The sequence below is a fragment of the Melitaea cinxia genome, chromosome 2 (assembly GCF_905220565.1).
Source record: "Melitaea cinxia chromosome 2, ilMelCinx1.1, whole genome shotgun sequence".
In the NCBI taxonomy this organism is placed as follows: domain Eukaryota; kingdom Metazoa; phylum Arthropoda; class Insecta; order Lepidoptera; family Nymphalidae; genus Melitaea; species Melitaea cinxia.
In genome coordinates, this window is record NC_059395.1 from 12,744,381 (window position 1) to 12,758,348 (window position 13,968).

At 36.9% G+C, this 13,968-nt stretch overlaps 1 protein-coding gene and 1 long non-coding RNA gene across 2 annotated transcripts in view; both read right to left on the reverse strand.

Moving 5' to 3' along the window:
- Positions 1-205: 205 nt before the first annotated feature.
- On the reverse strand, positions 206-1,296 carry LOC123665142. Its single transcript, XR_006744993.1, has 2 exons — positions 1,258-1,296; positions 206-1,158 (listed from the first exon to the last, which is right to left on the reverse strand). It is a non-coding gene; the product is annotated as an uncharacterized LOC123665142 (long non-coding RNA).
- A 2-nt stretch (positions 1,297-1,298) lies between these two features.
- Positions 1,299-13,968, reverse strand: part of LOC123661665 (guanine nucleotide-releasing factor 2) — a gene marked incomplete at its 3' end in the record, with an annotated part of 32,341 nt that continues 19,671 nt past the window's right edge. The window contains exons 11-27 of the mRNA XM_045596618.1: positions 13,610-13,717; positions 12,156-12,266; positions 11,000-11,097; positions 9,539-9,562; positions 8,868-8,988; positions 8,473-8,577; positions 8,145-8,244; positions 7,839-7,934; positions 7,452-7,556; positions 6,693-6,897; positions 6,407-6,418; positions 5,539-5,698; positions 4,396-4,534; positions 3,714-3,971; positions 3,071-3,324; positions 2,428-2,559; positions 1,299-1,434 (exon numbers count right to left, since the gene is read on the reverse strand). Of these exons, the coding sequence (XP_045452574.1) occupies positions 1,299-1,434; positions 2,428-2,559; positions 3,071-3,324; positions 3,714-3,971; positions 4,396-4,534; positions 5,539-5,698; positions 6,407-6,418; positions 6,693-6,897; positions 7,452-7,556; positions 7,839-7,934; positions 8,145-8,244; positions 8,473-8,577; positions 8,868-8,988; positions 9,539-9,562; positions 11,000-11,097; positions 12,156-12,266; positions 13,610-13,717 (2,164 nt within the window). The remainder of the gene's footprint in view (positions 1,435-2,427; positions 2,560-3,070; positions 3,325-3,713; positions 3,972-4,395; positions 4,535-5,538; positions 5,699-6,406; positions 6,419-6,692; positions 6,898-7,451; positions 7,557-7,838; positions 7,935-8,144; positions 8,245-8,472; positions 8,578-8,867; positions 8,989-9,538; positions 9,563-10,999; positions 11,098-12,155; positions 12,267-13,609; positions 13,718-13,968) is intronic.

Genomic DNA, 13,968 nt, shown 5'->3' on the forward strand with positions numbered 1-13,968 from the left:
GTTCACGTTCCAGGTACAAATAATCCGTCTGTTTAGTTCAAACATAAATGTAAAATTTCATCACAATCTTAATCTAAAAAGGCATACATTTTATAACATACTTATGTCATAATTTAAAGAATTTTTAGTGCTATTTCTATTATTTATGTTTAAGGGGCAACGTTGTTGATAAACAAGTCTTCCATTTCAATTAGAAATAACTTGATTTAATTTCCTGAATTTATTTAATGAAACTGTCCCATTTTACATTTACTATGGTAAATATCTAACAAGACAATTTAATTAAAATTCGAATATCACATAGAATGTCGAAATCTCTAAAAATTCGATAGAAATACACAAAACTATTATAACAGCGAAAGATCTATGTTTATTCAAAATGCACTTCTTAAAATTACCATTGGTTATTTCAAATAGGTATAGAATACAAATGTCATAAAATTGGTTTGACCGCATGCGCTACGCGTAACTCTATCGCTAATCATAGCAACTCGCCAACTACTTACAACTTCAAAAGAATTCTAATTCGATGTATTAAGATTTAGCTTTCGAAGTCTACTTATAATTACAATTGTTATAAAGTGACATCAATGGCAAATCACAACAACTAGAAGAATATCGGTTATAAACTATGCATCGCTATTTCATTGTAAGAATCTATGCAAGTCACATGCTGATATGTAAGACAGTAACGGTACGAATACTGATAGGAATTATTATTAACAATTTATTTCGATTTGAAGTCAATTTTGCGTTTTTTTTTTCACTTGGTTTTTTGACCTACCATCTGTTTGATTCATTGTAACAACTGATATTTATAAAAAAAATAATTTATTTATAAATAAATTCACACTAGCGCCCATCGCTTAGTTCGTTATGTGGTGATAAAAAATATAGCTTCAAAACACTACAATAGTCTCAAACCAAGTGTCAGTAAGCTAACATGTTTTAAGCATTCTATACACAATCAGACCGATCACAGTTGAAATCGCTTTTTACCAATAAATACACTAAAAATAATTAGGCCATTTTAGGACAGATAATCACAATATTTTATCTAATTTAAACAATTCCTCATAGATAAAATCTCACATATATGTCGAGTCGTTTCTTCTCTTCTCTGCTCCATCTTTAGTCATTCGATTTGTGTCGCATTACCTGCAAATATATAATATATAATCAGTTCGAATTTAAATGGCTACTTCGAGTTGGCAGGCTTTCCAGAAGTTTCAATTAAAAATGTAGCAACTGTCGTACGTGGCGGCGGCGGCGGCGGGCGGCGCGGGCGGCTCGGGCGCGGCCGCGGCGCGCGAGCGGCCGCCGCGCGGCTTGATGGTCTCCGAGATCTGCCACATCGTCTCCTCGCTGAGCACGTCGTCGAACTCGTTGAACATCGCCTGGATGCGCTCGTTCTTCTTGAACTTGTACTGCCTGCAACAGATAATAAATAACACATTTTGTTACTTTTTTTTGTTATCGCAGGGGAACCCATTTACGGGTGATATCCAAGATGCCCGGATAGGCATTCCTAGACCGTATGTCGGCTTCAGCACTTGGAGGTGCAATACCGACCAAAACCCCTGCAGGAGCCTTCAGCCGCTTTAATTGGAGGGTCCCGGATCTGCAGGCAACAGGATCGCTCCAACGACAAGCTGGCCTCGGCGAAAAGGCCAAACTTCTCATCCATGGGGACTGTCCGGCTCACCTCTGAACAATCCCGACGACACCGTGTCTAGCAGGACTGGGTTCCCATCCCAGCCCCACACGTTATACAACAACAGGGCGTTATTGGAGGCGCATTAAGTAGCGCCTCCTACGCACCCCCGTTCGTCGCTTGCGGACGGAGGCCTCGTCGGTGGCCTGCTCTCTCATCCGCTCGTCATTCTCCTTCTGGGACATAACTGTCTCGCAGAAGGAGACCATCGCCTTCCAGGACTCGTCGTCGCCGAGCATCGCGGTAATGACACTAAGCAGTGACAAGTCCCCTCCGAAGACTGTCGTCAGATCGCGACGCAGCGCCGCCCATCTCGGGCACACCTCGAGGGTGTGCTGGGCCGAGTCCACCGCCGCGCCATAATCGTAACATCCAGTCGTCGGCTCTCTTTGGGCCGTCCGACACAAGTATTCACCAAAGCAGCCGTGCCCGGTGAGAACTTGCGTCAGACGGAAGGTCGGACCGCTCAAGGACCGGGCGCACATTTTGTTACTATTTTTTTTAATCTATAACATGCAAAAACATTAACAAACAATTAAATGCTTGCGTTATAGGTAACAGCCGACGGATATAGGTTGCACGTGCCCGAGGAGGCTGTGCTTTATTTTATTTTTTTGATAAACATACACGTATTGCATATATAATGTTCAATATTATTATTGTTATTCAATATTATTATGTTCATTATTTATGTCTATAAAATTCATACTCACTCTTTATGGAAACGTTTCATGTTTTCCATTATATTATACTGCTGCCACCGTTTCGTAAAATTAATACTGCCATCGGGAAGTAAGTCCTGGTTACCGACGTGTACGAACGTAAGATCTTGAAGGAATAAACCACTGTAATAAAACGAAGAAATGTATGCTTTAAAAGAACATAAAAAATAATAATGATTGATTTGATTATTAATGCAGCCTGTTACTTCTCACAGCTGGGCATAGGCCTCTTTCTCAGTGTAGGAGAGGGATTGGAGCTTTATCTATCTTTATCTGCCACTATAAGTAACAATTGGTATCAGGTGTTTATGATAACAACCGGGACCCACAGCTTAACTTGCTTTCCGAGGCACGATGGGAAGAAAGAAATATTTGTAATAATAGTACATAATATGTCCATCCCTAATGGGAATCAAATCCGAAGCAATCAGTCTGTAAGCGCCCACATAACACTCACCACTACACCAGAGCGGGTAAGCATAATAATACAAGAACTTTTTTAAAATTTATCTTGGAAGCATTTATTTCACGATATAGCACACTTCGATTTAAATAAGTTGGCAGCAGCGCACTGATTAACGCTGGTATCACCCTACTGCGATAGTGTATGAGTGTATCACATGTAGGGGCTCACATGTAGGGGATGCAGGGCGGCTGCGTGTCGGCCAGCGCGCTGCGGTAGGCGCGGAAGGAGTGCGAGGAGTCGATGAGCGCGCAGTGGTCGCGCAGCGCGTCGGCCACGGCGCGCGGCCAGCCCAGGCGCCGCACGGGCGGGCAGTCCAGCGCCGACACCAGCGCCAGGTACGAGTTGAAGTTGTTCAGCTTGCGCAGCGCCTTCATCACCTTCAGCACCTTGCTCGCGTACTTCTCGCGCTCGCGCGCTTCGTACTGCAAGCGAAGCGTGTGTTAGCAGCGAGTTTACCGTCGCAAGCGCATTATTATATTAATATTGCTATATGCATTAACAACTATTGTTTTTTTATATTAAGAAGAAGATAAGACTAACAAGCGCACCCTCTGTCTCCGCCTGAAGTCAAGCGAATATCGTGGCCTATGGACGCCTGCAACATTAAGAGCATTGCAAGCGCGTTTTCGACCCTTGTCCTCCTCAAGATCTCCGACTATCTTACTCAAGCACAGGAACACAACACTACTTAAGACCAGTATTGTTTAACTGTGATCTTCTGTAAAGTTAAGCTATTTCCCCACTGGCTGCTTCAAATTTTGAGTCTAATTATTTCTGTTATCAATGTTATTTGCAAAATAAAATTACTCACTTGTTCCAGTATCCTCGAGCGCGCCCAGTAGCTCATCTTGTTAAAGTGTTCGGTGAACCTCGTCAGGTTCGGGGAACTCTCCTCAGACTGGTCGCGCGGCCACGACAGCACTTCCGCGGTAGTGATACGCACGAACAACGCCGAGTCCAGCAGCGTCATCTGTTCGGCTAGCTCGCTGGCCTTGAAATCTAACAACGTATCACGACGTAGAGATACGACACCGTAGCAGGGCATATCATATTCGTATTTGTTGTTTGCCTACAAAAAATACAAATATTTAGTTATCACATTGATTAACTATCATAGATTAGCTATCATAGAGGCGGGTTCAAACACGGTCAGGACAAGCATATGTATTGGTCTTGCTGATCTTTGTTGTAGTCTGGGTTATTGTATTCATAGTGCATATATTAACACAGCGTATCATTGTAGGAACCGTTAAGCGTAACACACTAATAATCGCTTGCGCATAAGCGCTTTGCTTCCTCGTTCCTAATACGCACCGCAAAAATTTGGAATGCCCTTCCGACTTCCGTTTTTCCAACTAACTATAACTAGGGTATCTTTAAATCAAGGGTGAATAGGCATCTTCTAGGCTTAGGCTGCATCTTCACTTACCATCAGGTGAGATCACAGTCAAGCGCTAGTCTATGTATTAAAAAAGAAAACAGTGAATACTTACGTTTTGAAAGTGTAATTGCTTTTGTTTATCGACGAGTATTTGTCTCAGAGCTTTCGATATAGGGAGTTCTTCGCCTTCAACTAGCCAGTAGATAAACTCCATAATTTCTTGCATCAAAGTGCGATCAAGGTCAGCCATTCTAAAAATAAATGTAATCTGCTAGAAATACACAAAAAAAAATTATTGGTATGACAGGCATTTTAACCCTGAATATTGTTTTTCAATAATTCCTGAATACTAATTTATTAATGATATAAATTATTGATTATTCAAATTGTTAATGACTGATTTTTTAAATAAAATTATGTTACTATACTGTCGTTATTCTACATTTCATAGCAATTATAGAAGAATTTTCTTCTGATATCTATACAAATAAATAAAATTGGAGTGTCTGTAATATTAAAATAACCGCTTTTTACTAAATGTATATGGATGTATAAACGGTACATATACCAAAATAACATTTTTTACGATTTTTGTCTGTCTGTTTGTTCCGGCTAATCTCTGAAACGGCTGGATCGATTTTGATGGGACTTCCACTGGCAGGTAGCTGGTGTTATAAGGAGTAACTTAGGCTACTTTTATTTTAGAAATTAATTTATTTTATAACTCTGCAAACTGAACAATAACTTTTTTCTTAAATTCCACGCGGATGAAATCGCAGGCACAGCTAGTTTATGAATATTTTTAATCTACCTTCGTAAATATTAAATTTTGTAACACTTCATACTTAGATATTTATTTTGTATTGTTTGTACCTTTCTCATTGAAGTGATTTTCTGTAATTATTTATGAGAGATAAACTTGTATAAGGATATATTTTCTGACAACGTTATGACGATTGGCGACGTGTTGGCGCAGCAGTGACAGCACTTACTGTTGCGCTGGCGGTCGCGGGTTCGATCCCCGCAAATGACAAATATTTAATTTGGCCACATAGATGTTTGTCGTGGTTTGGCCATTGAGTGTGAGGCGTTTACTTATTAACTTATTATTTATAATTTATTGGGCTCGTTTTCAAAATACTATAATTTGGAGAAAGCATGTCGGGCTTTAGGTGAGTAAAACTAAAGGAGAAACCTAGTAACAAGTCACCGATGCCTTGCCAGTATGGGCATGGGTGTGCGTGTCGGCACTCACGTGAGGTCGGCCACGACGCGCGTGAGCAGGCCGAGCGTGGAGCGCAGGTCGTGCGGGCGCGGCCGCGCGTGGTGCGCGCGCCGCACCAGCTTGCGCACCAGCTCGCCCGGCGACACCCACGTGCGGTACGTCGCCAGGAACGCTTCCTGGTACGCGAAATCTGCGCATGCGCGAATATCGAGGTACAGGCTCGAGACCTAACGTCCGCAGCACGTGATGTGAACGATTGTCTTCATTTGCGTTTATTACGAATCGATCGTCGTAACGATTAGAGTTACGGATTATCTTAATTTTAAAATGTGATTCGAAATTACATCACTTGTTAACAAATGTAATTGTGTCGCAGATAACTTTAATTTTGGCTCTTCTTCTTATTTGCTAGAATTATAGTATGTCACCTAATATTATTAGGTGACATACTTACCGTATCAAAAAATTTCAAGTATCGTTCACATCAAAGTGTGATGGTAAATAAGCAAAATTATCAAACTTATGACACGATTTTGTTTGCATACTTATTATCCTTAAACTGTAACAAACAAAATATGTCACACTAACGCTAAGCGAAAGGCGTGTGCATGAATGCGCTATGCAAATTACTATTTATCACGAAACATTTCATAGATACATGTATAAGTTGAGTAGTTTATAATATAAAATAAAATTTTCATGCTTTTTCTGTTTTAGTCGTGTAAGTCTCAACGCCAGCAAACGCGTGAAAGTTATTATATTTGATAATATAGTACATATATAATTCAAATATCAAAGTGCCTCTAAACCATATCAAGCGAGACCAGCTAAGCTATAATAATAATATTAGTATTCAACCAGCTAGTGTCTGTCAGCCCTCATACTATGATTCACTTACACTCGTCCGTTTCTGTAAAGTGAAAGCATGAAAGTTAAGAGGTTAGAAGGGATGCCAGTTTTCTTCTTTAAAGTTAACTGCATCATATTGAATTAAATTTTAATTTTTTGTTTATTTTTTTATGTAATTTTAATACATGCTTTTGTTTGTTATCTTTGGATGAAATTTTGAAAACCCTTCTCCACATTAAATTAAATACTGCAAAAGTATGATATCAATCATTAGTTAAATGGCCTCGTCCCAAATGAAATAAAATGTAATGAGAGACGAAATATTTGTTTTATACCTTTGGTAGCTTTTGTAGCAAGCACAATTAAGGCGTCCGGATGTCCACCGCGTACTTCGCGTACTTCGGTGCCTTCTTTGGTAGTCCCCTTTAGGAGAAGCCAAGAACTAACATCTGTCTGTAGAATTATATCTTCAGAGTCTGATGAAACCGCGTTATTCGATTCGTTCGCGGGGAGCACTGGCTCCGTGCTGCTTTCACTTCGCTGAAACAAATAATTTTATTGCTTAGAAACATCCAATTACAATCATTCAATGATGTGGTGAATAAAATCATTTTGATGTCTTGTGATTGCAATGAATAAAATTTTCAAATGTAATATGCGATGTAAAAAAAACTTTTTTATAGATGACAAATAATAAAAAAATATTTTACATAAGACTGCTATTTAAGAAAAAAAAAATGCTATTTTCCCTGTTGTGTCACAAAATTTCAAAATTATGTGTGATATACAACACGATATAGGTACGATGTTTAACCGACTTCAAAACAAGAGATTCTCAATACGACTGTATTGTTATGTGTACATACATTACCATCATACCTCATAACTTTTTACTGATACATCGATTTTGATGATTCTTTATTTAATCGAAAGCTGGTGCTTGTTACGTGGTCCCATTTCTATAATATTTGTCTTATAATGCGTATTTACTTGACTATTTCTTCATCTACCTACGTTGTATTACTTTCTGATGTAATTTAAGTCTTTTTTGCGTTTACAAGCAAACACAATTATTATTATTAAGTTTCTGGTACCTGTGACGGTACTGGAGAAGGAAGGGGAACAAGCCTGTCCAACTCTTCCTCGTCCACTGGGAACTTGCCAGGGGACGATGAAGTGACGTATAGGTCATCCGAACTCTGAAAGTAAAATAGCAAAAAAATATATAATTTTAATTTTTAACCAGTTTGAAAATTCAATTACTTCTAAAATAGTAGAAAAAATGTTGACAAGCACTATTTTATTATTTTTTATTTTATAAGTAAAGTAAAAAGTTGCAATTCTTAACTTTACATAGATACATTGACTAAGATTGCCTATTAATAAAATGCTTATTCTTGTAAGTAAACTGAAAAATATTTTAAACAAGACAGAAAAATTTAATGCAGCAAAAAAGAAATATACTATGTAAAATAAATTACCACATTATTCAGCATAGACTCGTCAGTGGAACTGTTATTTGAAGACGGCCGGGGCGAAGGCGGGGGCAACAATTCGTTGCTTGAATTCATTGATATCTATAATTAGAATAAAGTTAGTATATTTTTAAATCAAATAATTTGAATATTATTTATTTAAAGCGTAACGTGACTGGTAGAATATTAAGTAGTTACAAAATTTTGTAGGCTGAGTCAAAATTTTAAAAACCATACATATTCTAAAATTCCAACCATGAGAACAACTTAATTCATTCGGCATCTCACATACTTAAAGCAATTTTCCCTTACTTGCTTTGTTTTATTCATCTTTGGTGGCAGCGCAGGGGGTTCGGGAGGTACAGGACTGGTTCTGCTTGATGTCTTCATACTGACACTGTCCTCAGAACCGCTGTTACCAAATTACATATATTTATCAATGAATTAAAACTTACAAAACACGTCTCAGGTCTCACAGTTAAGTAACTGACTCTTCTCACCATTGAGAAAAACTGAATGGCCTATCTTCACTGCCAAGAGCAACGCAAATTGAACACAATTGGAAATTACGTTTCTAACCATAGTCTGAAGCCACAAACCTAATTTATATATATTAAAAAGCAACCATTACTTTACCAACCTTAGCGGGGGTGTGCTCAGGTGTTGGACTGTTAATGACGAAGCCATAGTCCTTTGCATCTGGTGGTGACCCACGCTTATCGTACCGGAACTAGAATGTTGCGCACTAAAATTTATAAGTGCACATTAGTATTTTTTTTTAAACTGTTTCATCTTTCATATCTACAAACATATTTATTTTTAAACAAAAGATATGACATTTGTTGAGCATTGACCCACATATAAAATCTGTGTTAATTAACAACATCGTAAACCGGCCAACCTACACTTGCACTCCGCATTAGATATGACGATTATATTTATTAATTTGTTTTTAAATTATTATTGAGAAAACATAAAATTATCATATATATTTTCTAGAACTTAAAATGTTAGGCATCATTTTACAAAAAATACCTTGTTAAATTATATGTGTGTATTGAATGTCGGAACATGTCTGGTGGCGCTTCTGGATTGATTGGAGGGTGAGCGTTGAGCGTGTGACTGCAGTTCCCGAACATCTCCATATAAGCCATTACTAAAAAAAAAAATTTTACAAAAAATATAAGATAAAGCTTATAAAAATTATTATAGCAAAAAAGAACGTGTTCTAATAACAAAGGCGTAACATGTGCTTCTATGCCGCCTAATGAAACAGCAAATGCGCCGTAATGAAGCGCTAATAACATCCATCATCTTAGGTGATAATTAACTACGCGAAATTCCGTTTGAGTTATTAACTGACACAAAATTAAGCAGCGTAAGCCATAAGTGATAAAGCAAGCAATTAACTCTTATTAAAACGTAATGTGATAGCTAGAAGCACACGGACTTCTCCAATCTGTCTAGATGTTTGGAGTCGACGAGCTAACCGCTAGTTCACCGCTAAAAGAACATCAAGATACAAAGGTCCAACCAGTTACAAAAATTTAATAGCATATAATTGAAAATATATTTACACAATATTAAAATTTTGTATTTTTTTATCTATCAACTAGTTAGAGCGTCGTATCAGAATGCTTAATGACGCTAGGTTGGTATCTCGTGTCTGGCTGTGGCAGGCGCTAGCGAACATGCATTCCACTCACCACTGTAGGCGACGCTTTGAAACACTGCGACGCCGCACCGGCACAACAGACAAACATGCCATTATAGCCCCCGTTTTATTTATACAGTTATATAAAACCCACACAAATTTAAAGGAATAAAGTTATCAATGAATGATTGATGATCAAACTAAAAATAAATAAATGAATGAAACATATAAGAAAGAAATAAGATTTATGAGAAAATTTACCGAGATGAAATTAACTGTATTCCTTTAATTGATAATTCACTTTATGAATTCCCAGTAACCATATATTAAATTAAGGCAAGATGTCATAATAATTAGAGTTATGGCACAAAATCAATTTTGATCGCATTTTTTATAAAGGAAGTAGAAAATCAGACACACATTGACTTTAGTTGTGTACACTTCATAGATTTATATGAATAAGAGTGCATTCGTATTTGTAACATATACGCTACGTGCACTCAAAATTCACTATAGAGACATTGATACATACATCTAACACAAGAACATTTTATACTAATAAATGAACAAGTATATATTACATATATCTTAAATAAATATATTTCAAGTTCTTTTTTTAATAATTTTAATTAAGTTACTGTACTATTTTAATTAAATATTCTACCACCTAAAGCTGTAGACGAAAAGTTTTAAATGCAAACTATGTATTTTACATTTCATAACAATTTATATGTTATATAGATAACGTCAAATAAATAGAACCAATACCACAGATATTTTCGCTTTCGATTTGAATGATCCAAATTGTGTATGAATTTACGAATCATAGTTTTTTAATCCAACCGATTAAAATTTATGACAAATGAGGATAATTTATTACAATTTAATATAAATTGTAAGTAAACCATGACATATCTACACTGAAGGTATAAAGAAAAGTTTGACGAATCGGTTTGAACTGAAGATTGACTTCACGATATAATGGTTTGACTTGAGTCTCTTTTATAAATCCTATATACAACAAAAGGTAATATGTAGGCCGTAAGGTACTAAGTAACAACCGCTCTGATGTTGTGGTGCAAGTAGTCGCCTAAAACATCGATGGTTCACGGATTCGATTCCCGCTCGGGATTAGGGGATATTTGATTTGTACAAATATTTCTTTCCAGTTTGGATATCTATCCATGTGGGTACCCTACCGTGCCTCGGGGAGCACGTTAAGCCATCGGTCTCGGTTATTATCATAAATACCTGATGGTGATCGTTACTCATAGTAGGGAATATATCCGCCAACCCGCAGTGGAGCAGTGCGGTAGATTAAGCTGCAATCCTTCTCCTACATGGAGAAAGAGGCCTATGGCCAGCAATAGGATGTTACAGGCTGAATGCGTAAGGTACTGAGTAGTAGCACGTAGTTTATTAGTATGTCCTATTTGGTCACGGGCCACTTTAAGGGCACCGAGTACTACTCAGCACGGAAGGCCGGCCGGGCGCAGGTACGGGCGGTACTGACTGTGCTTCTTCTTGAGCGGCAGCGGCGGCGGGCGCTGGTGCGAGTGCTCGGCCAGCGTGTGCGGCCGCGCGTCGTGCAGCGAGAACGGCGGCGTCTTCCTGCGGACGTCACGTCATATTTTAAATCTATTTTTTTTTTACAAGTGGTCGGCAAACGAGCTTACGGCTCACCTGATGGCAAGCGAATACCGAAGCTCATAGACGTTTGCAACACCAGAAACATCGCGAGCGCTTTGCCGACTCTATACCCCCGATACTAAGTTATATATTATTATCATAATAGTATATATTATTATTATTATAGTATATATTATTATTATTTATCGTTGTGTCCATTTGTTATAAGTATTCTTTGACGGTTCGGAGGAAAGTGAACCTGCCCTGCTGTGTGTTCCCGCGAACCATCAAAGAGTATATATTATTTTTCAAAAGAGTAACTGCGGAGTTTCTTGCCGATTCTTCTCTGCAGAATCTACATTCCAAATCGGTGGTAGGTTTACTATTACAAAAATAATAATTTATTTTTAAAGTTTTAATTTGTAAAATGACGATTCGAAAGTGCTCACGGGGCCTATTTGAATAAAGTTGTTTTTGATTTTGATTTTGATACCCTCCCCGGGATAAACCACAAGGTTGGAAATAAAATAATAATAAACCCTCCCCGGGAGCTCCAGTCACTTTACTCACCACAGGAATCCAACACTGCTTGAGAGTAAAATTATTGAACTGTGATCATTTGTAAAGTTAAGATAATTCCCCAGTCAGTATGCTCCAGATTTTGTGCCCTACCTCAGTAACATTCAAATAGAATCGGAATTCGTCCTAGCACGGAATAATCTCGTTACATGCAATTTTTGTTTAATCTACCGTAAGATAAATATTCTTCAGTAACTTAAATCATTTTACAAGAAAATTAAGAATATACATCCCTCATCCAGTATTCTCCAAGCACTTAATGTAATTAGTTTCGACATTTTTTTTTTAAATTGTAGATGTAAAAAAAGTTAAGAGGGAAAAAAGAATCTACTACCAAATGGAATTGATCTTTATGATGAAATATTTAAGCTACCTAAAGATTTTTATTGACAAACCAAATACGCAAAAAAAAAAGATAGATATCGATAAGATCAGATTAGACAAATCGTCAAACAATATACCTGATTTCGACATTGGGGAAACACTGCTGCATCTCCGCTCGAATGTTGCGGCGCGTCTTGACGGGCAGCTCGGGAGGCGTCTCGCTGTCGTCCGAAGTTATACTCGCTAACCTGAGGACGTAGTGATAACGACGTTTTATTAGATCACATTGTTACTCTCACCAAACTTCAATAACCAGAGCACAAAAATACATATAAATACAATTCACAATTCATGACGTCATAATAAAGGTAATCCTATTAGTCACATTATTTAAAATCTATTTGATTTTTTTATATCAAATTGCCTTTTATTATGAAAGTTATGCTATAAGATGTTGGCAGGTAAATTTAAATAATGTGGGTTACTCCACAATGGATGTATAGCATATTATGTTACAAGTAAAACAAGTCATTGTATTATTGATCAATTTATAGTTCTCGACAATCACGTGTACAATTAGAACATGCAAAAAGTAATAGTTAAAAACATTAATAACAAGATCGCCTATACAATTATTAAGTTTTCAGTATTTAAACTTTTTGTTGTCTTGTTTTTATTTGAATTAATTAAAACTTTTAATGATCAACGTAGTAAAACAAACGACGAGAAATTTATTTTAACTTGAAATTTACAACTTAGTCTAAATATTTAGTCTAATAGAAGCTTGAGACTTGCATCTAACCTAAAAAATATGAGAGCATAACAAAAAATATTCTAATCAAACATACAGGGTAAAATCAGTAGTAAAAAGAGATGATAAAGCAATAAAATCAGTATGAGGCCACGCAACCAGAATGGCGCATCTAACCAATGGAGTTCTCCGTCTAACATTGTGCGATCACTTTAAAACTTAGATAACATTTTTTTTTTGCAGTGTGTTGCACAAGTCATGACAAGTAAATTAGTATAAATTTTAAAAATGAATTCCAATATTCTTAACTAAGACGAACTAAGATCTAACTACGAACTAAGTCGAATTAATATTTTTCCTTTCTTATTTCCTAGTTGGCTTGTCTCTGTAAAGCCTATATTGTGATTTATGTAATTCTCTTCATGTTTTATAGATTAAGAAGTACCGCCTTTGTACATCTTTCTTTCTATGTATTACTTTTTTTGTAATCATTTCTTTATGGTGTACAAAGAAGAGTATATATTATTTAATATATTAGTAAGCATTTATTATTAAGTACTTGTAAATATTTCAAATCAGTTACACACACACATTACTTTTAACAGAAGAATCTTTTCAGATTCTCATTTCTGTTTCTTTTTCAGACAATTTTGTATCAAATATAAAAATATTTTTCTAGCTAATAAATTGTATCTTAAAGATACCTTTGTCGTTCTTTTAACCATAATAAACGTATTAGGCGCTTCTAGGATATATAGAAAACATATGTAAATAAGCCTTCGTTCCGGTTCCCGTAGCCTCATCACTATACCCCATATTGCCCAAAGTGCGGTCACTCACTTGGAGCAGTTGTGCGAGTGCGCGGCCAGCGAGTTCACACTGAACACTCGGCCTTCGCTCTGTACTGTGCACTTCATTTCGCTCACATACTCTGTACTTTCAAAAGTACTGCAAACAATAACGGGAAGCATGACAAGATACAGTCAAAACGAGACGGATGAAGAGTTAATTGTGAAATTATAGTTCAGCCAATGTGGACATTGATATGGCATAAGAAAAATCATAACACTAAAATTATTTTAAGCAGCTTGCATGGGTATGTCTACATATTATCGTGAATAAGTGAAATACATTAAAAACAGAATAAATCATAAAGATACCAAATCAAGTTCCTCAGTGCCTTTGATGTAATGCAAAAC